At 48.2% G+C, this 22,647-nt stretch overlaps 1 protein-coding gene across 2 annotated transcripts; it reads right to left on the bottom strand.

Moving 5' to 3' along the window:
* Positions 1–1,876: 1,876 nt before the first annotated feature.
* Positions 1,877–22,630, bottom strand: LOC102567132 (oocyte zinc finger protein XlCOF6). Of its 2 annotated transcripts, none has more exons than XM_059715100.1 (5): positions 22,564–22,630; positions 11,352–11,536; positions 9,908–10,034; positions 5,607–5,723; positions 1,877–4,215 (listed from the first exon to the last, which is right to left on the bottom strand). In XM_059715100.1, exons 2-5 carry the CDS (start codon positions 11,406–11,408, stop codon positions 2,264–2,266), a joined length of 2,253 nt encoding a protein of 750 aa, XP_059571083.1. In that variant the 5' UTR covers positions 11,409–11,536; positions 22,564–22,630; the 3' UTR covers positions 1,877–2,263. The 2 variants fall into 2 exon arrangements, with proteins under 2 accessions (XP_059571083.1, XP_019334365.2); XM_019478820.2 differs by lacking the exon at positions 22,564–22,630 and adding an exon at positions 22,145–22,556.
* Between the last annotated feature and the right edge of the window lie 17 nt (positions 22,631–22,647).

Genomic DNA, 22,647 nt, shown 5'->3' with positions numbered 1-22,647 from the left:
GGTCAAGTTAACTGAGAGGGAAAGTTCACCCACACTGCCACCGTGTGGCTCCCACCCCAACAGCTTCCACAAGTGTAGTGGGAATACACCCTGGCATGGCCAAGTATTGCCAGAGCTTCCTAGCATTCTTATGGGGGGAAATATAACTACGTTGTACTCATTAGCAGATCATGGCAAAGGAAAGTAGGGCTGGAAGGGACTTCCATACCTCATCTAGACCAGCCATCCCAGGCAAGTCCCTGCCTAACCTATCCCTAAAACTACACATTCAACCCTACCCCACAACTACAAGGCAAAAACATCAAAACCACGTTATCCTGCCACAGGTAAGGACAACAGCAGTCTGTGTCCTTATGACACAAGGGTTGTTAAAAAGCAGTCAAGGGATGAGTTCACTGTAAAATTAGAAGATTTGAGAGGCAAAAGTCAGCTGTAGTTACTTATGAGGTACTTCAACAGCAATGTGCTTCAAGCTTTCTAGCTGCTGCTGCTGATTTGGATGTAAGGAAGAACTTCTTTATGGTAAGGGTGACCAGCATCTGGAATAGACTTCCCAAGGAGGTGGTGCAGTCCCCAACCTTGGTTCAAGAGGAGCCTGGATGGACACCTTGCTGGGATTTTTTGATCTCAGCAGTATTCCTGCTGAACAGGGGGATTGCACCCAATGATCTTTTGAGCTCCCTTCCAGCCCTTAATTTCTATGATTTGCTCTCAACCTTTCCCATAGCCTCACTGGAAGAATCAGCATCTCTTTAAAGACCCATATGATCTATTCATCTCTGATATCCCTTGAAAGCCCTGTCACAGGTCCCTTCTCCCCTACCCCCAGGCTTCTGCTCCTTGTAAATAAGGGGCAAGTGGGTCCAGGTTAGCACAGTACTGTTGTTGCATCTCTGCCTGAGACAAGGAGGCTGTGGGCAGGTACCAGGTGAGAGAAAATAGGGCCATGCTCTTGCCTGGATGAAAAGCTGTCTTGGAGCCAGTCCAGTAAGCAGGACCAGCTTGATTTGTTTGGGAGGAAAGCAAAGAAAGATTTTAAAATGTTGGAAGGCACTCAAAGATATAGGCACAAACTCCAACCTAGGTAGAGGACTCCAAGTTCCTCTCTGACCCAAACCAGGTGGCAGATTCTGCCCCCTCACTGACACGTTCAGCCTTGTAAAAGTAGCACCTGCCCTGAGCCGTTCTCCTGTGCCATTGGGGTGAACGTCAAAGAGACCCTGGGTGTGTGCTGGCTGGTCTACCCTAAACAAATATTTAACCTGGGCAGAGGGAGGCTGGAAAGTGCATTAGCAGATGGGGCTACCTATGTGGCAGAGAAGAAAATACTGTAAGGAATGCAGCCAGGACTGTTCCCATCTGGAATATCCTTTGGAGACACAGCAGGAGCCCTAAAGATTGGGGGTGTCTGTATGGATGAGTGCAAAATCAGTGTGAGGAACTGGCTTGGGAAAGGGACAAACACATCTGGACCCCAAAGGGTCATGGCCTCTGAATCTGCTTTCTGTGTTGATTTGGACTCTACAAAGCCTGGCTGCCTTGACTCCAGGGCTGTCTCTGCTGTTCCAGCTGACCAGCACACGTCAGCTATCAATGGGGATTCGGCTTATCTTGCTGTAGTTCCCTGAGTGGCGCTCCTGGCCTTATGGAGCAACAGAGCCAATTGGAGATGTTGGGGCTATGGAGACAGCAGGTGATGCTGTGACCCAGAACATGATCTCTCAGTTCCAGGAGTCATGGATTTCATCTTGGCCATCACATACAGCTGAGCTTGCAGAGGTGTTGGAGACAGAGGGAAGCCTGGGTGCATGGAACAAGCAAAGCAGTGAACCAAAGAGGCCTGGGAGCTTCCTAGGATAAAGCAATCAAGAACCAATTCGTGGATATTCCCTTTATTGAGCTCCTTGTCCAAACTGGGTCTATCGCAGGACCAGCGGAACTGCCTGGGTGGTATAGAACCAGACAAGATAATCAAGACAGTAAAAAACTGATGACAATAAAGTGCCCTAAACACCACAGGAAGGAAAAGGAAGTGATCACCTTGCTACCACAGGTGGTAGTAGCCTAGGACTTGACAGTTCAAGAAAGATTGTCCGTTTTCCGGGCAACTTTGGTATTGGGTCTCCCCACTTCTATCCTCTCTGCTACCTGGCTCCATCACTTAAATCTTACCTGTTGTCTTCTCTGTCCCAGCTGTCACCAGATGCTACCAGAACTTCCTATGTGAGACACTCCACATGGAAGCAGGAAGAAGCTGGGGGCATTACAATCCACAATTTGAACCCTTACACTCATTGCCCAAGGAGGATGAGGGAAACTGCCCCCCATTCAGCACAATGATCCTGTTCCCGTGGGTTCGCTGGTGTTTCTTCAGGGCAGAGCTCTGCTGGAAACACTTCTGGCACTGGAGGCAGCGGTACGGCTTCTCCCCCGTGTGCACACGCAGGTGATTGGTGAGGTTGGAGCTCTGTGTGAAGCTCTTCCCACACTGGCTGCAAGAAAATGGTTTCTCCCCTGTATGCACACGCACATGATTGGTGAGTTTGGAGCTCTCAGCAAAGCTCTTCCCACAATGGCTGCAGGAGAAGGGTTTCTCCCCTGTGTGTATACGCATGTGCACAGCAAGTGAGGAGCTCTCAGTGAAGCTCTTCCCACAGTGGCTGCAGGAGTATGGCTTCTCACCTGTGTGCACACGCAGGTGGTTTGTAAGTGTTGACCTCTTGGAGAAGCTCTTCCCACACTGGCTGCAGGGAAAGGGTTTCTCTCCTGTGTGCACACGGAGGTGATTGGTGAGATTGGAGCTTTGCGTAAAGCTCTTCCCACACTGGGTGCAAGAGAATGGCTTCTCCCCCGTATGCACGCGCAGGTGATCAGTGAGGTTGGAGTTTTGGGTAAAACTCTTCCCACAATGTGTGCAGGAGAAGGGTTTCTCCCCTGTGTGCACACGCAGGTGATTGGTGAGGTTGGAGCTCTGCGTGAAGGTCTTCCCGCACTGGCTGCAAGAAAATGGTTTCTCCCCTGTGTGTACACGCACGTGATTGGCAAGTTTGGAGTTCTCCGCAAAGCTCTTCCCACACTGGCTGCAGGAGAAGGGTTTCTCCCCTGTGTGCACACGCACGTGCACAGCAAGTGTGGAGCTCTCAGTGAAGTTCTTCCCACACTGGCTGCAGGAGTACGGCTTCTCCCCTGTGTGCACACGCAAGTGGTTACTAAGTATTGACCTCTTGGAAAAGCTCTTCCCACACTGGCTGCAGGAGAAGGGTTTTTCTCCTGTGTGTATGCGAAGGTGATTGGTGAGATTGGAGCTCTGCGTAAAGCTCTTCCCACACTGGATGCAAGAGAATGGCTTCTCTCCCGTGTGCACACGCAGGTGATCAGTGAGATTGGAGTTCTGGGTAAAACTCTTCCCACAATGGCTGCAGGAGAAAGGTTTCTCCCCCGTGTGCATGCGCAGGTGATTGGTGAGACTAGAGCTGTAGGTGAAGCTCTTCCTGCACTGGCTGCAGGAGAAGGGTTTCTCCACTGTGTGCACACGCAGGTGACTGGTGAGTTTGGAGCTCTCGGTGAAGCTCTTCCCGCACTGGTTGCAGAATAACATTTTCTCCCCAGTGTGCATGCACTGGTGCTGTGTGAGACTGGAGCTCTTGGTGAAGCTCTTCCCACACTGTAGGCAGGAGAATGGCTTCTCCCCAACATGCACACATGTGTGGCTTCGCAGGTGATCCCACCTAGTGAAGCTCTTTTTGCACTCAGCACAGCGGTATAGCTGCTCCTGCATGTGTATGCCCTGATGCACTCGCAGGTCATTTAGGGAGACAAAGCTCCTCCCACACTCTGGGCAGAGATGGGGGTGCTCCCCTGAGTACATTTTTTGGTGCCCAAGAAGAGGGCATGGATTGTGGAAGCTGTCCCCACGCTCAACACAAGGCTTGACATTCTCCCTCCAGTGGGCTCTCCTGTGGGCCCCAAGTTCCTCTTTGTCCCAAAAGCTCTCACTGGGCAGCCCACATATATGCAGCCCTTGCCTGCCAGAACCCATGCCCTTGGGGCTCTTCAGGTTTCTCTGCCCTTCAAATCCTTCCCTGTTTCTTTCAATCTCCACTGTTCTCTGTCCCTGTTGGTGGGGGAGCTGGTTTCTGGCCTGAAACAGCTTCAGGTTGGTAGGCCCTTCCTCATGAGGCTGCTGCTGCTCAGCTCTGCCCAGTGTTTCAGTATCTGTTGGGTAGACAAGAGCCCAGAAATTAGTCCCTGTCTAGCTGACAAAAGGAAAGATCTGCGATTATCCCTTGTTGGGATGTGCCCCAGACCCTGGATGGGCCTAGGTTCCTCTGTGTATGAGAAGAGGTCCAATTCCACATGGACTCTGGGTCTCAGGTCTCATAGGTTACATCCCTTGTGCCCCAGTTGTGGAGCAGAACATGGGCAATTCTGGTAAACACAAAGACATGGGTGACAGGGGGCCTCCTGAGTCCGGGGGGGCACTGGTGGGGCACAACTGGGAGGGGGAGGTTCCCCAGCAGCTGATCGCAGCAACCAGGGGTGGGGAGGGCGGGTCCCCAGCAGCCAATCGTGGCAACCAGTGTGTGTGTGTGTGTGTGTGTGTGTGTGTGTGTGTGTGTGGTGAGGGGGGTGGCAGGGGGTGGTCCCCAACAGCTAGTCACCGAGTATGCCAGCAGCACAGCGGAAGTGCCACCCATGTCCCGCTGACAGAGCCAATTTTACGGGGGGCACGAGTGCTCTCCATGCCCCCCTATCAGCCAGAGTGCTTGCTCTCGTGGGGGGTCACCAGAGCTCTTGGGGGGGGGGGGGGGGTCTGTGCCCCACCCCCTACACATCACCTATGCACAAGGAGATGCTTCTATCCCCCTACCCCAGGCATGAAAGCTTGTGACTCCCAACTGTACCTAGTAGGCATTTCATACCACTGGAGGTATTGATTGAATATTGCTTTTATTCCCCTGTTTCAGAGACAAGGAGCAGAGTTCCAGTTCAAACTAAACAACAGGACTAGTAGCAGTGGGTAACAGATCTGGAGCCTCTCTATAGACCAATCCTTAACAGCCACCCCCAAAGTTTCTGCCAACTCTAATAGCTGCCATGGGACTATTCAAACAAGATCATGCCCTGCCAGAGGGCACAACAGAGGTATGGCTACCTTGGGCTGGCCTATCAACTCCTGCATTGCTGAGAGAAAATGGAAATTTAAGCTTATGGTACCCCCAGGGATACCAGATTTGTGCCTCAAATCAAGATAGCAGGCTAGGCTTTGTCCCTAGTATTTTAGTACTTCCCTGTGGGCAGCCCCTCCCTTCCATGACAAAACGCCTCCTGAGAGGAGGATATGAAGAGTTGAAGGTGAATTTCCTACCTGAACAGCCCTAAGCAGGGAAAGAATAAGGGATAAGGTGCTTGTCCCTGTATTACTGAATGGCAAGGAGTGGGTATACACACCTGCCTAGACAACACAGATCTGGCTAAGCTGTGTGATATCAGGACCTTGTGGCAGCAACTTAAGGCAAGTGTTCAGGTTTCCAGCTCCCCCTGGATATAGAGAGGTTCAGAGCTGAGGTGTGGCTGGAAAGAGGTTGGGGATTTTCAAGACTCACCTGGGGACAAGTCCTCAGAAAATGCGTTTTTTTTGGCTTTCTCATCATTCCAAACCCAGAGCTCCATCTCCCCTTGCTGGATGTGGCAGATTAAGTCTGGTGTGGGACCTTGATATCCTGTGTTGGGGAGTACAGAGAAGGTGTTTACTCTACCATCCAACGCCCAATTGGGATTTGGAAAAAGTATCCAATGAACTCAAACATTTTAATGGGGAATCAAAGGAAAAGGAAAGGATGACATTCAGGATAAAAGAGAAGTGACTACAGGCAGAAACCTTCAACAGATCATGGCCTTGGCCACCAAAGCAAGTGCAACGATGTTTGTATGAAATATAAATCATCATCTCCTCCAAAAGCTCATAGTGGCAGCAAGGAACTTAGGCAGAGATGCAGTGATATGTGATATGCAAGGAGGAAGAAAGGGAATGCTTTTACATATTTTTGAGATACTGATTTGAAAACAGAGACATTGCATATATTCATATCCATCTATTGAACTGATCTTATTTCAGTAATTCTAGGCAACCCCCCACCCCCAGAAATGTGTTTATTCTCAATAAAAGTTTACAGTGATGAGTCTTGAAAGTGAAAGGTCAATGACAGAATAATGACAATGGGGGCTTGTATATAGGAAAGTAATTCATTTTGACACTGCATAGAAAGGGATGATGTTATAACAACTGTAAAAGCAACTACAGCAGCTTTTTCATCCAATGGGTGGATTGTTACAGGAGGTGATCCATAGCTGAATATGTGCTTTGGATATAGACTGTTTGCATTAGGGATATGGATAAAAGAAGGAAGAAGACGCACTTTTTACAGAATGAAAAGGTCTATAGTATGGCACCAGTCAATGCAGTTTCCCAGGAAAATAATTTGATAAAGTTACCTCTAGAAGAGATGGTCATTCAAATAAAAATAGGTGGCATAATGAACAGAAGTAGAGATATAACCAAATTCAAAAGTGACACCTTGTGAGAGCAACAAGGTCCTACACAGTATCGTACTTGCTGTCTTTGGCCTATTCTCAAAAAGGTAAAATAAAGAAAACATCAGGGAAAGGAAGAAATGGTGGAAGTCAGTGTAAGCAGAAAGCCTGGGCTTTGTAACCAAGTTGACCAATAGTCTTATAAAATAGAGAGCTTAATGCAGATTCACTATGAGATTCAGGGAAGGTTGCTTTACCTACAGTAAATAGAGAAGTCTTTGTGAAGAAACAGAAGTAGATTTGGATCAAGTCATATATTCAGAAAAGACAAAAGCTATACAAATAGCAGTAGCAAAAGAAGCAGCACTGAAAGGCTTGTATGGAGAGCTGGACACTACAGAGTATGAAAAACAATTGATATGCTGTCTTAAATCCATAATGATTAAACAAGAGACTTGAATAATGTTGTATTCAATGCTATTTGTGATGCAAAAAAAGTATTAACATGTGATCTGAAACAAATCTTGCGTTTTGAAATTTTATTGAGAGGGAGAACGTCTCAGAGAACATTTGGAGCCACTGACACTGTGAATAAAGTTGAAATTCCAGCCGACAGTGCAGAGAAAAATTGGGAAAGTGGTAAATTAAACTGAAAGCAAGCAAGCAAGCAAGCAAGCAAAGAAGTTAAGTAGTAGGTTCATGTACTCAACCCGTGGAAGCTCCTGAAGCATTAGAAGATGAAGGGAAATCGTGGTTTTGTACTTAATGAAAGAAACAATATAAGAAAGAAGATTTGAAATGAACGAAGACTAAGTATAATATCTATTTTCTCCTTCAAACAGAAAGGGAGTAATTACCAAAGTTCAAATGACAGGAGAACAAATATGACCTAGCCAGACTTGCCAAACTGATGATCAATTATTGTTGCCAGAGTCAACAGCAACAAACAGATCAGGGATAATCACTTTGGGGCTTGAGAAAAGGAAAGAGAGTGTCACTAATCATTAAGGAAAGCCCAGAAAACAATAAATTGGCCTTCAGACGTCTGGAAAAAATAAAAGCATTTGCGCAGGTCCCCAAGGAAGATCTTTAGTAGAGGTTGAGGAAGAAGAAAGCATCAGAAAAGGAAACCAGACTACTAAAAGATACGTACATCCCCCTCCACATAAAATCAGAACAAGAACCTGTCATTAAGTGAACAGTGGTTTTCACCAGGGCTCTGCCCTTAACCAACTCCCTTTTACTCACAGGGATGAGTGTTACCAAAGAAGATCTTAAATCATCTGCACCACAGGTCATGCGATTTTTGCAAAGAGACTTCCCAATGCAAAGAACAATTTTAGCAGAAGACAACATCATAGAATGGCAAAGCAAGCTGTGGTCCACAGGGATGAAGATGCTAGAAAGTAATATGGGGGAAACTTAGAAGGGCTTCTCATTAGAAGTACCTGTGGTCCATCACATGGACAAGTGTCACTAGAGAAGGGGAGGGAATGGTAAAGCCATGGGCTGCAACAGCAACTGCTGCTAATGCCTCCATTGGTTACTACCCAGTGTAAGTGAAAAAGGAGGAGAAAGGGGATTGAGGGTAGAAACAGATGTCACCAAACTGCCTGGTACAGTGGAGCATTCAGGAAATCCATAATCCAAGGCCAGAGAATCCATAGGTCTCCTCCATACCCAGGGCACCCCAGGCTTTCCCTGCTTAAAGAGATACATCCCTGGACTCTTCCCAGCCTGTCACCTCAAGTGGGAAACCCACAGCTCTCCCCACTTCTAGAGATCCCATGGGTGTATATCTACGTATGGACTGTCACAACCCAAGGGTGTGGTTTTTGTTTGTGTGCGCTTCGGCACTGCTAAATTATTTCCCGCCACTAGTAGCTTTCTTTGCAGGGTGCATTTCTAGATTACAAAAGAGAAATGCACAGTGCAAAGAGTTCCCGCCATTTGTATGAAAATTTATATCCCACTATTGGCCAGTTCTAAATTATTCCCACGTGGTGGCTAGTGATTGGCTTGCTAGCCGTATAAGAGGCTTGAGCGGTTTCCGCCCAAGTTGGAGGACTCCACAACCATCAGGAGGAGGAGAACTTCACGTCTCGTGAAGATCTCCAAGTGCTGCGGAGCCTACTGAACCCAGCATATATCTCAAGGCGGCTATAGAGGTCTGATCAACCTCTGGCCTCTCCCCATTGCCGAACGATCCCTCTACGAACCCCTTCCCTGCGCGCAAGTTCCACGGAGCCTAGCAAACTTCATGTGAGTGTATCCAGAGCTCTTTGCTTCGAGTAACTTTCTTCGGTTGACACAACGGGCTCACGGTTTAGAGCCTTCAACCGGACTGGGCTAGAAGGTTCACGGGAAGGAACTCTAGTCCTCCTCTCTTCTTTTCTGTCTGTAACTGCAACTCAAGCAAGTTTTCCTGCCTGCACCGCGACCATCTTCGGTGTAAGTAAAATAATCTTTAATCAACCGCTAAGCGTCCGTGCCTAATTCTAGCGTGCCGCCTGTCTTCCCCGACCCGGTGTGTCCGGGCTGCTGGCCACAGCCCGCCGTGCAAACCCCCCCCCCCCCCCCCGAGGGCCTCGGACCGCTCCCTGGCCCGCACACGGATAAATCCTGGCTTTCTTCATTTACTGAAATGCACCCCAAGATTCCCTAGGGCATGTCTCTTAAAGAAGGGAAAGCTGAGCAGAGGCTCCAGGGGCCTAATCCTGCCCAGAAATTCATGGGATTTGCAGGATCGGGCCCCTCAAGCCTCCAGAGTAGCAGGCCAAGGCAGCTGAAGGGTGCAAGGAGCTCTCCCACCACCAAGCAAACAGATGTCCAACACAGTTGAGCAGCACAATATATTACCAGCATTGTTGTGGCTAACAATTTTAGGTATTTGCAGCACAACAAAGGGTATGGAGGTCATTTTGCTTTGTCTTTGTGCTTCCATAAACATTTTTTTTGGAGGCACAAGGGTCAGGACAGGTGACATTTGTTTCCACCTGAAATGTGCACTGCATGCTGGGATTGTTAAGCTTTTGGACAAAAAAAGAATGAGAAGGATGGACCAATTCCCCAAGGGGAAGCTTGTTGGTGAATGAATTGAAGATGATACAAATACGATGGGATGGCAAAGGCAGATCATCTTGCAAAGAAATTGCTGGATATGGAAACAGCAGGGGTTACACCAAGGAGAAGACCCCTGCAAAGGTATCTGAAACCAACAGTGGAGGATATGAGAATGCGAAGAGGGCAAGAGGCTTGAATGACAACAGAGCAGTGGGGCAAAACTGCATTCAAACCACCAGCCAAAATGCATGAGGATATGACATTTCTGATCTCACAGCTCTGGGTGGGGAAATAAAACTTAAAACATTACCCAAGGAAACAAGGGCTTGGTAATTCCTCAGCATCTGGTCCTGGTAAAGCACCTTGTCTCCAGCTTCCAGCAGCTCCCACTCCTCCTGTGTGAAGTACACGGCCACATCCTCAAAGACATCCGCGAGCTGCAAGTCACAAGCATTACACCATCAGCATCTCCTGCTTCAGTCTTCATAAACCTGAGTCTTACTCTTCAGCCGACAGCTGCTCCAGCTAAGGGTCAGCTTGGACACATCTCCAAGAACAGAGCTGTGCATTTGTCTGCTTTAGCTCAAGTCCTCCAAGGAGTCAACGCAGCTATTACCTCTACCAGTATATGCTGTGCCAATAAGGTAGGTACTGCCCTTGGAACAATGCCAGTGGACACTGTGGTCCACGGGCCCCGAGTCTCCTCTGGGGAATCTGTTTTCATGGCAGTGTCTCACAGAGAATGCCCTGCCTGTCAGGAGTCTTCTCTTTTCCCTGCAAGGCTCTGGGGTGGGGAGTTCTGCAGGTCCCAAATCCCAGATTTACTGCCCCATAAAACTCAGGGAACCTCCCTGTCACTGTCCTACGTGTTCTGGGGCTGCTACATCCATCCCTCATGTGTCTGGCCATGGAGTGGAAATGCAGGGCAGAGGAAACAACAGCCAGGAAGGGGGAATGAGGATTCCTAGTGGGCTGGGCTGGAGCAGACGGGACTCAGTGCAAACTCAGCCTTGAAGCAGGAGAGTGAGGGGCTGTGGCTTTCCAACTCCATGCAGAGATGAAGAACATAAAAGTGCCGATTGTCCTTGGGCACAAGTCACACCTGTGGGGTTGGAGTGGGGTCCTCCAGATATGAGCAACTCTAGGAATTTTTCTTTGATCCCAGTCAGACACTGGTGCAAGGAGATTGGGGTACATTTCCTGTTCTCATAGATTGAACCTGGATTTCCCTCCAGGACTAAGGAACACTGCTCACTCCTAGCAAACTGCCAGCTCATTGTCCTGCCCTGGCAGTAGCTGGGCTAGAGGGACCCTGCTGGACTTAGATGTAGAGCCCCTCCATGCTTCTCAGGGGAAACCTGGTGGGCTCAGCTGAGGAGACCCTCATCCCCTGCTCCCTGGTACTGGCTGGGTGTCACAAAGTGCCCAGAGGGACTCTCTCCTGGACCCCCAGTCTTAAAATGCTCTCTTAGGGGAAACTGAGGCAGTGCTTCCAGAGGCAGGGAGTGCTGGACCCACCAGTGCTGAAGGCAGCACTTCTAGTCCCAGTCTCCCAGGCTATCTGTACTTGGCAGTGAGCTCCTGCTTCCCCTGAAGCCCTCCCTGCTGGCTCCATTTGGATGCACCCTTTCTTTCTCGTGAAGCTTCTTTTTGTGGCTCTTCAGGTCTCTTTGCTCCTCTGGCTCTTCCCCACTCCCCCAAATCTTGCCAGGCTTTGCACTGGCTCCACACTCATACACCACTGCAGCCTGTACCTTGCTCACAGCCATGTTCTCTCCCTCCTGTGGGCACCTGCCCTGCTTCTCATGCATTTAGCCTGGCTCAGGTGTCAGGAGTCCCCTCTCCCCAGATCTCCCTGGGGATGATCTCAGCATCAACAGGTTTACAGGTCCTTCCTCAAGAGGCTGCTCCTCAGCTATGATCAGGCTCCCTGCACCTGCTGGGAAGGGAAGAGCATCCACAGGTCATAGGCCTCGCTGGAACATCCATCAATATATACATACTGCTCCCATAAAGGCTATTTTTTGCTAAAGCATTGACCAAAGTAGGTCTGTTCAGCAAACCTGGCTGATGCCTGAACTCATATAAGCAACTCTTGACATGTGGGCCAGAGGATGGGAGGGGGTGATGGCTGTACAAGGTAGAGTAGTACAAGGTGATCCAGTACCAGGATGATAAGGCTGGAATGGGAACCCCCAGATCAGGATGTGGAGCAAGCCCATGGTTCAAGATAGTCAAGATATTGGTAACACATAAAGTGTTTTGACTACAGTATAAAAGGAGAATTAGAAATGAAGAAAACTTTGTATTGGCTTAGGGGAACTTGTGTGGTACTGTGCCAATGTCTTGTCACGGGCATATGTGTGTTACCACCTTGTTTGTCAGAACAGGAGTGTGTTAAGGCCAAACCTGGTCAAACCTTTGCCATCAAACCAAGCCTGTGTTCATTCTTTAAGACAAGACTGGTGTTGGGTCTCAGCTGTGACTTTTTGCTGGCACCACAGTCCGAGACTTTGGGCCCTGCCACACACTCCAATTCAAGCTTGATAGAAACCAGTTATAAAGTTGTTCCAGATCTTCAAAGACTAATGATGTAGCTGGTTGGCTCTTTTTGAAGTTGAATGGTTATTTTTATGACATGATGATTACTTTGCATGTATGGCTGGTCTAAATTTATTGCACTACTAACCAGTGAATTAGAATCATAGAAAATTAGGGTTGGAAGGGACCTCAGGAGGTCACATCTAGTCCTCTTCCAAAGTAGGACTATCCTCAACTAGATCATCCCAGCCAGGGTTTTGTCTAGCCGGGTCTTATAAACCTCCAAGGATGGAGATACCCGCACTTCTCTGGGTCACTTGTTCCAGTGCTACACCACCCTCCTAGTGAGAAGGTTTTTCCTAAAATTTAACTTAAGCCTCTCTTGCTGCAACTTAAGACCATTGCTCCTTATTCTGCCATCTGTCACCGTGGAGAACACAGTCTCGCTCTCTCCTCTTTGGAACCAACCTTCAGAGAGTTAAAGGCTGATATCAAATCCCCTCTCAGTCTTTTATTCTCTAGACTAAATAAAACCAGTTCCCTCAACCTCTTCTCATAAATTGTGTGATAATTACTTTGCATGTGTGGCCAGTCTAAATTTATTGGGCAAGTAACCAGTAAACTGCATAATATATGAAACGTGCAGCAGCAGCCTGAGATACTAACAACACATCAATAACACCAGGCAAGGACACACGTTAGCTCTAGTGACACCAACAATGGCAAAGCTCTGCTACTCCTCCATGTTGGCATTTGCCTAAGTCAGCCCCAGGCCTCAGGGTACGCGAGAGGAAAGAGATGGAAACGTCCAAGTCCCGCAGGTCTTCTAAGGCCCCTGTTACATGTTACATATATTACAGAATTGACTGGTGAATCGTGCTTGATCCTGGATGGGTTTCTCTTGAATAGTAAGGCAGCTGCTCCCTCCACAGAAACTGCACTGCCTGGCTCAGGGACAGATGCCACTGGTCTTACATGCAGAGTCCACGATACTGGCTCTGAGTTTGTGTGTGAGCAAATTTCATATATATAGATTATATACACACGCACGTGTGTGTGTGTGTGTGTGTGTGTGCGCGCGCGCACACACACACACACACATAATGTACACACACACACACACACACACACACACACACACTTTATAACAGCAAAAAAAATACACACACATACACTTTACAACATAGTAAACTAAATTTGTATATATAGTACATATTTATACATATACACACACTTTACAACATAGCACATTTTATATATAAATACACATATACAAATAAACTTTATAACAGCAAATTATATACATATACACAGTTTCTAACCTAGCAAATTAATCATTGGCAATGCATAGGGGGTGCACCCAGGTGCATGTACACCCCCTGAAATTGGCAGTGCACCCCGACAAGCACCACCAACGCTGCCAGCAGCATCTGCGGGCGGTTGTCGGTTGCCACCCCACTCCCTCAGTGCCAACACCACCAGCGGCATCAGCAGGTGGTCCCTGATCACCACTGGCCGCTGCTGATGCTGTCAACAGCGTCTGCAGGTGGTTGCCGACCGCTGATTGGCACTTGCCACCCTCCCACCCCCTGCTGCCAACAATGCTGTGGCCACCTGCGGGAGCTGCCCACTTGCTGCCACTGTACCCCCAGCACTGCCGCCTGCGGGCGGTCACCGTGCCACCCCTCCCTCCAGAGGCATGCATCATTCCTGAAATTAATTATATACATTGCAAATTTATTTAATATGCTACACCCTTCATGCAAAATACGGGAGAGCCACCTATGTCTGTACCAACTTTTCTAAGGCAACCCTACCTTATCCACTAATCCTTGTGATGTCACAAAAGTTGGAAGCTTCAGGATTGCAAATGTCAGTAAATCACCAAGCAAAACCTGGGGGAACTGCCCTCTTCCATCTCTCCCTCACACAGCCATATATGTTGGTGATTTTGATAGCCACCACATAGACTCAGGTTACTCACACTCAAATGAAGACAGTGACCTGTTACAAAATTGAGCATCCAGCAATGACCTTGCCCTGATCCATGACTCTAAAGTGGGGCACCTTCTGCTCAGCAAGATAGGACCAAGATTACTCACTCCCCTGACATATGTTGAGTTACATCAGCCAACAGCCACCCACAACCAGCATCTTGCATTGTTCTTGATGACCTTCCACACAGCCACCATCGTCCATTAAATGGATAAAAACCCCAGACAGATCTTCAGGAAAGTCAATTGGTCCCTATTCATGGAGACTCTTCAACGATCCATTGTTACCATCTTATGGCAAAACATCCCAGCTGATGAAGTTTGTAAATATTTCTCTGATCCCCTCTATAAGCACAATCCTCTGCTACCAGAGGATTTCACCCCCTGTGAGCTCCTTGCTTAGATGGAGAGTGTGCTGCTCTATTAGGTAAGTATGAAAAATATGGCAATCCAGATATTGCAGATCACCTGCTTGAATCACTCGATGCTGCTCATCAGAACTGCTGGGAGGACTCAACTTCATGACTGAATTTATGTCACTCCAGTTGGAGGAGTTGGGGCCTCATTCGCCACCTGGGAGCATCTCAATATCCCTGAAACCCAAACTTGACCATCTGTGTTAGCCAATTCCATTGCCAGCCACATTCTGAAAGTGATGAGAACCCCAAAACAACAAGGATTTTGAGTGAAAAATACATGGAGAATTGTGTTATTTCCATCAAAATGTTCAGAACCTAGATCCTCCACAAACCTTTTCACCAACACAACTCAACTCTGTGTTGTGCAATTTAAAATCTGGCACTGAAACTAGCTATGACAACATGCACCCAGACTTTCTGAAACATCTCGGTCCTTGAGCTCATAATTGGCTTCGACTCTTATAGATTCATAAACACTAGGGCTGGAAGGGACCTCGGAAGATCATTGAGTCCAGCCCCCTGCCCCAGGGGCAGGAAGTCAGCAGGGATCATAGGACCCCAGCAAGATAGACATCCAAATGTCTCTTGAAGGCGTTCAAAGTAGGTACATGAACCACCTCCGGCGGCAGGCCATTCCAGGCCTTGGGGGCTCAGACAGTAAATAAGTTCTTCCTTATGTCCAGCCTGAAACAGTCTTGGAGAAGTTTGTGACCATTCGACCTTGTCATCCCTTGGGGTGCTCTGGTGAACAGATGTTCCCCCAGATCCTGGTGAGCACACCTGAGAAACTTACAGGTGACCACCAGATCACCCCTGAGCCTGTGCTTTCCAGGCTGAAGAGTGCCATACCTCTCAACCTCTCATCGTAGGGTCTGCTTCCCTGACCTCTGACCATGCGCGTGGCTCTTCCCTGGACTCTCTCAAGCTTCTCCACATTCTTTTTTAATTGTGGAGCCCAAAACTGGATGCAGTACTCCAGCTGCGGCCTCACCAAGGCCAAGTACAATGGGAGAATGACGTCCTGGGATTTGCTTGAGAAGCATTTATGGATGCAAGCCAGCGTTTTGGTAGCTTTACTGGCCACAGCATCACACTGAAGGCTCATGTTCATCTTGTGGTCAATCCTGACCCCCAAGTCCCTTTAATCCATAGTGCTAGCCAGCGTAGCACTGCCGAGCCTATAAGCATGCTGCAGGTTTTTCTTCCCAAGGTGGAGAACCTTGTATTTATCGGTGTTAAACACCATCAGGTTTTCATCCACCCATTTCTTGCACCTGTCAAGGTCAGCCTGGATCACTCTCCTGTCCTCAGGTGTGGACGCTTTACCCCAGAGTTTGGTGTCATCGGCGAACTTGGCCAATCCACTTCTGACACTAGTATCTACATCATTAATGATGTTAAATAATATAGGCCCAAGGACAGAGCCTTGGGGGACCCCACTGGTGACCGCGCACCAGGACAATTGAGTTCCTTCAACCACCACTCTCTGGGTCCTACCATGGAGCCAATTCCCCAGCCAGCAGATCGTGGTGAGGCAGAGGCCGCTGTTAGCCAGTTTTGCCAAGAGACGATCATGGGATACCAGATCAAAGGCTTTTTTAAAATCAAGATATATGACATCAATCTCTTCTCCCTTGTCCAGGTGATAGGTCAAGCAAGACTTACCCGCAACAAACCCATGCTGACTATCCCTCAGGATGTTGCCGCCGGCCAGTCGGTTAAGGATGGCCTTTTTGATAATCTTTTCCAAGACCTTCCCCAGGATAGTGGCCAGGCTGATTTGCCTGTAGTTTGCCAGATCCACTTTCCTCCCTTTCTTGAAGACAGGCACCACATTGGCCCTCTAATCGTTGGGCACTTCACCAGAGCACCAGGAGTTCTTGAAGATCCGTGCCAGGGGCTGGGCTATGATGCTCGCCAGCTCCTTGAGTACCCTGGGGTGTAAACTGTCAGGTGTGCAGCTTCTCAAGGTGTTCCTTCATGAGGTCAGCATTGACGGAGGGTAAGGAATCTCCCTCACCCGGGCTTCCCTGTCCCATAATGGGCAGGGGTGTCCCATGGGATTGGTGAACAACTGATGCAAAGTACCCATTTAGCAAGTTTGATTTTTCCTGGGCGTCAATTGTCAGTTGTCCCATCTGGTTTAGCAAGAGTCCAATGTTGCCCGTGCTTTTCCTTCGGCTCCTCACATATCTAAAAAAGGACTTTTTATTGTCTTTGATACTTGTAGTTCATTCGCATCCTTGGCTTTCCTGGTTCGCTCCCTGCAGGTCTGGACCAGAGCAGAGTATTCCTCCTTGGAGGTGGATCCGGTCCTCCATCCTTTGTAGGTCTTCCTTTGAAGATGCAGGAGGTCCGCTAGTTCACTGGAGAGCCAAGGGGGCTGCTGTACCCTTTTGTTGCCTTTCCTCCGAGACAGGATAGACTTTGCTTGATTTCTTCAACCATATTATGCATGAAGGACAACAACATGTTCTATCAACATGATGCTGTGCAAAAACCACCGGCCTACCCAAGCCTGGCAAAGACCCACAAGCATGAATGGCGCATGCCCCCGGCGGCTGGGGGGGTGGGGCACGGCTGCACCACTGGTGGCAGGAGTATAGCAGCGATGAGTGGGGATCTCCCGCAGACACTGCCAGCACTGTGGGTGGGGGGGCGGGGGGGTGGCAAGCACCAACCATGGGTTGGTGACCACCCACAGGCACCGCCAGCAGCATCGGCGTCAGCCAGGGGTGATCATAGACTGGCGGCGGGATGGCAAGTGGTGTGCACCCCCTGACACATCACTCCTGCCCACAAGTGGCAGCAAGCTCCCTCCTGAGTGTGTGCTACAAGCCATTTGAGAAACTAGTTCTGCTACATATTTCTCCAGTAACTGATTCTGCCCTAAGCCCAGACCAAGCTGGACTCTGCTGTGGCCAGAGCACTTTCAATCAAGTTCTAGCCTTAGCCACCTTAATTGAAAACGGCCTTCATAAAATCCTGAAGACTGGTGTTGACTTCCTTGATTTAACAGCAGCATATGACACTGTGTGTAAGTCTTCTTGTGAAAGTATCAGGAATTCTGCTACATTGGACCACTCATCCAGTCAAACTATTACTACGTGATTGATGCTTTAGAGTCCACCTTGACAATCAAACTAGGTCTTGGAGACATCAAACCAATGGCCTCCCTCAGAGATCAGTACTGGGATCTCTTCTTTTTGACCTGCACATTAATGACCTGCCTGTGACCAGCTCATGAAAATTCATTTACACTGATCGAAGTGCCTTTGCTACCCAAGCTCATGACTTTTCAAATGTAGAGCTCACATATGATAAAGGCATGAGACTGATGTTTATTTTGTTTGAGGCAGTGCTCCGACATCTCAAAGACCGCCTCAAGTGTTTTCCATCTACAGAATGCCAGTGCTAATTGTGAACTTACTACTGCTTTCAATGGTCAGACTCTCAAATTCGAAACCCACCCGGTTTACCTTGGAGTCACCCTTGAGTGGACTTGAACTTATAAATCACATCTCCAGAAAACTGCTTTAAAAATAAAAACAAGGAATAACCTATTTGCAAACTTGCAGGCTCCACTCCAGGTGCCAATGCCTCCCCGCTATGTTCATCCGCTCTTGCGCTTGTGTTATTCAGTTGCAGAATACCGTGCCCCTGTATAGACTCATCCATCACACAGCAAACTAGTAGACACCCAACTGAATGCTACAATGAGTCTTGCGTCAGGCACATTGCAACCCACTCCACTCCTATGGTTATCAGGTCTCAGTAATGTTGCTCTCCCTCATCTCCACTGCAAAAAAAAATGCTGGAGTAAGCTTACTAACCAGACCCCGCGATAATCCTACACTGCCAGTGCATTGGGATATATTCCACCCACCAACAGCTCAGCTCCCCTCAAGATGTCCAATATGGTCCACACTTTTAAAACCCTTTGACTTTTCCTTACTTACTCGATGGCATGAAGAATGGACAGCACAAGCACCAATCAATAACCATATCATCTCTGACCCTACAATCAGTCAACCAAGATTTAATTGGTCATGCCGTTGTTGGGCACTTCTCAACCATTTTTGAATTGGACAAGGCCACTGTGCCTCAAACCTATACCAATGGGGCCTTCACAATGACACAAAATGCCCTTGTGGACAAGTTCAAATATTGTTGACCCATGTCAACACCTTGTTGACCCATGTCCATTTACTATGCTACCTGGTGGCCTTCCAGCTCTTCACACTGGTGATGACATCACCTTGAGATGGCTGAAACAATATGCTGAAACTGCATATGCTAAATAAATAAGTATTCATACAGACACAATTTATAACACAGCAACTTAATTGTACATGCATATACATACTTTATAACCTAGAAAAGCACATGCACACTTCATAACATAGTGAATTAATTATACACACACACACACACCATTATACATAGCAAATTTGTTTTATATATTACACAAGCACACACACTTTATAACATAGCAAATTAATTATACACAGACACCTACACACACTTTATAACAACAACTTCATTATTTATTTTTATATACACATATACATACACACACACGTACTTTATAACATAGCTAATTTATTATATACACATACGCATGCACAGGCATGCTATAAAGTAGCAAATTTATTTTATATAGAGAGATATATAGATACACGCACACATAAACAGGCACTTTATAACATAGCACAAGGGTTTTCAACCTTTTAAAATCAAATCAAAGGACCCCCAGCAGCAGGGGTGGCATGCAGAATGGGGAAGCAGGGACAGCATGCACGTGGGCAGGGATGGAGCGCTGCCACCTCCCAGGAGCAGGGCCAGGGCAGGGCGGGGAACCTGGGTGAGGGCAGTGGTGCCCCTCTGTGAGGCGGGGAAGCTGATCGAGCTAGCGGGTGGTGGCAGCGGTTGCTGCATGCAAGTTTCCCTGCCCTGCAGAGGGGCACAGCTGCCCTCACCCTGCCCCAACCCTGCTCCTGGAAGGTGGCGGCGCTCTGTCCCCACCTACCTGCTTGAGCATACCCTCCAGAACTGGTCCAAGTACCCCCGGGGGTATGCATACCCCCACTTGACAACCCCTGACATAGCACATATATATATTATACGCATACACATTACACGTGTACACACACTTTATAGCTAGCAAATCATTGTATACATACACACTTTATAATGTGAAGTGAGCAAATTAATTATATGCAAATAGCAAATTAATTATATGCATTGCATACATATATATACACACATGCACTTTATAACAGCAAACAATTTATATACATACACAAACACACTTTGTAACATAGCAAATTAAAATTTATACACACACATTATAACATAGCAAATTATATATACATACGTACACACATACATGTGCACACAAATGCGCATGCACACATATAAACACAACAAACCGAGGAAATTATAATCCAAAAATGTTGTAAGATTCTAATGATTACAAGACGAATCAAGCATCTCTCTCTCATTCCAATTCACAAAATAAAATCTAGCCTTCCTCAGCATCTTGAAAGCACACGTGAAATCCTATTGTAGCAGAAAGTCCCCTTTTCCTCTTGCCTGCATTTGCTCGCCCCTCTTTGGATATGTTTCTCTTTTTCTACCTTTTCTTCCTTCCTCTTTCTTTCACTTTAAGATAAGGAATTGTGTTTTAAAATTTGTGTGTGCGCATTTTGTATCTCCCCTTGTAGTTTGGTATTTTCATCTATTTGTGTGCCATGGCATTTGTAGCTTATATTTTATATTCCTCACCTTCCAACTGCATGTATTTAGTTTCATAAGTAGGTTATACATTGTAACAATGTTAATAAGGGCAAGAATCAATCTGCCCTTCTCTGTATCAGGCTGGCCCCTGAAAGAGAGAGTGAATCGGTGATTGAATGTATAAGGTTATTGAATGTGTAACACTGTAGCAGCAGGCAGCACTTAACACCTGGAAGCTGAAGATCAGCCAAGGGAAGAACTCAATAGAAGACAATGTAGCAACCGGGAAATCTCTAACCCTCACTGATCAAGGGCTAGAAGCCCTGGCCTGAGTTAATCAACACTGGGGACCAACTTTTGGGCTGAGTATCTCCAGATCAACCGCTCCCAGAGCCCTATTCAAAACTCATCAACGGACTCCCAAACCTGCACGTACATGCGGACGACCCCTGGGGCTGACAGATGCCATCCAGTAGCCACTGGCGGGGGGCATCCCACGAGGGTCAATGACCCCTAGATTGGGCAAACCAGAAAACTGGGGAGTCACCAGTCTGCCAAGGACAGATAAAAGGCAGTGAAAAGTGACCCTCAGTGGCACCCTCTTGATCTCCAACTCGACCAAACCTGTCCAGCCAGAAGGACCAGCCGGCGACCCCCTTCTGGAAGATAATACCACGCTGAAAGAAGCCTCAACAACAGACTCCAGCGCTTGTAGGATAGGTATACCTGACTACAGCTTGCTACTGTGTGTGTGTGTGTGTGTGTGTGTGTGTGTGTGGACCAGCCCCAAGGTTTATGATTTAACTCATTACAGTGTTTCAATTCACCTAATAAACCAGAATTTTAAGGATCCCGAGTTGGACATTTGTAGCCAACACTATGAAATATGAACTTGCATTTCTACCCAGGAGAACTGTTACAATCTTTTCTCTGATGCTTGATGAAGAGTGTTTGTGCCCGAAAGCTTGAAATTAAACATATTTTTTTGCAAAAATCTTGTTGGTCTAATAAAAGATATCACCTCTGTCCATGAGCCCCGATTACTTTTTCCTCTAGACCAATAAGGCTACAACCTGGATACCTGCAACACTTCCCTGGCATTCATGTCCTTGAGCAGAGAGACATAGTTAGGTGTGCTAATCTAAAATCAGGTAGAAGGCAGGGCAGATGTGCACCTTTGAGGCCTGGATACTTATATATCTCTATCTGCATAGAAAGAGACCGAGCACAGGACTGAGGGGCACGGCCTCTGAATCAGAGCTTCCCAGACCCGAAATGCTGGAGGCTGCAAGTGGGACAGGAGCAGTGGAGGAAACCCTGGTCAGACCCAGGTCACTCCCTCCCAGGCCCTGCTCTCTGCCACGGTGACACGGGCCTGTTGATGTGCCAGTCTGTGACGTGGGCAAAGCTCACCTAGCAAAGCTATAAGCCCCTCTTAGTGATGGAGGTCACTAAGGGCACATCACTGATCGCTTGGGACCACAAAAAATCCAAACAGGGACGGGAGTGAGGGTCATAGGTTGAAAATGAGTGCGCTGAGGGGCGGCACCGAGCACAGCACTTCGGGCAATGCCCACCTGCCCTCAAGGCGCCAGTGGACGCGCCTTGGGACACAGGCCTGGTCAACACATAGCGGGGTCATGGGCCTTGGGCCCACAAAGCACCAGCTAGCAGTGTGCGTATATACATTTATATGTATACATATACACGTGTGCACAACACATATACACTTACACTTTATAAAATAGTGAAATCACACTGCAAGATATTTGCATGTACATGCATGGATGTTTGCGCATGCACACACACACACACATCAAGTGATTCCCGAGACCACCCGAAGCACAGAGGCACCTTAGCTGCTGCTGCTGCTGCATCGTCGGTGATGTTTTGGGCACATTGCCCCGCTGGTGCCATCTCCTGTCCCGGTAGGCGGCGGCGGCTCGCCTGCTCTGTGACAGCTCTTGTTTGTAGCCAGCCCAGGAGAGGGCGCTGGTCCGTGTATACACGGGTGTAGGCATCTGTATACGGGGGGCGGGGGGGGCTGACGCCACTTCAGATCCTTTCGCAAGACCTGAGGGACGAGCTTCACCCACAAAGGCCTGTGAGGTATTTGCACGTACATGCGTGGATTCACACGTGCACACAGACACAGGCAGGCAGAGGACCACCAAGACGCACCCCCGTGCACACGCACACACAGTTACACACGCACGCGCCGAGGTGGTGGCGCTGCGCGAGACCCCCCCCCCGGCCGGCCGGCCGGCACTCACCTCCGGGCGCGCGCGGCAGCGCGGGCCCGCCCCACAATGCACCGCGCTGCCCCCGAGGGAGGGAGCGGCCGGGCAGGGCCGGGC

The sequence above is a fragment of the Alligator mississippiensis genome, chromosome 11 (genome assembly GCF_030867095.1).
Source record: "Alligator mississippiensis isolate rAllMis1 chromosome 11, rAllMis1, whole genome shotgun sequence".
In the NCBI taxonomy this organism is placed as follows: Eukaryota; Metazoa; Chordata; order Crocodylia; family Alligatoridae; genus Alligator; species Alligator mississippiensis.
This window is presented reverse-complemented; position numbering and strand designations above follow the sequence as displayed.

What these genes read in the sequence shown, in the direction of transcription:
- LOC102567132 (XM_059715100.1), bottom strand. Translation starts at nt 11,408, where the DNA reads ATGCATGAGAAGCAGGGCAGGTGCCCACAGGAGGGAGAGAACATGGCT. An exon ending in AGAACATGGCTGTGAGCAAG is followed by an intron (nt 10,035 to 11,351) that starts GTACAGGCTGCA and finishes TGTGACTTGCAG; the next exon opens with CTCGCGGATGTCTTTGAGGA. An exon ending in CCAAGCCCTTGTTTCCTTGG is followed by an intron (nt 5,724 to 9,907) that starts GTAATGTTTTAA and finishes TCCCCAACACAG; the next exon opens with GATATCAAGGTCCCACACCA.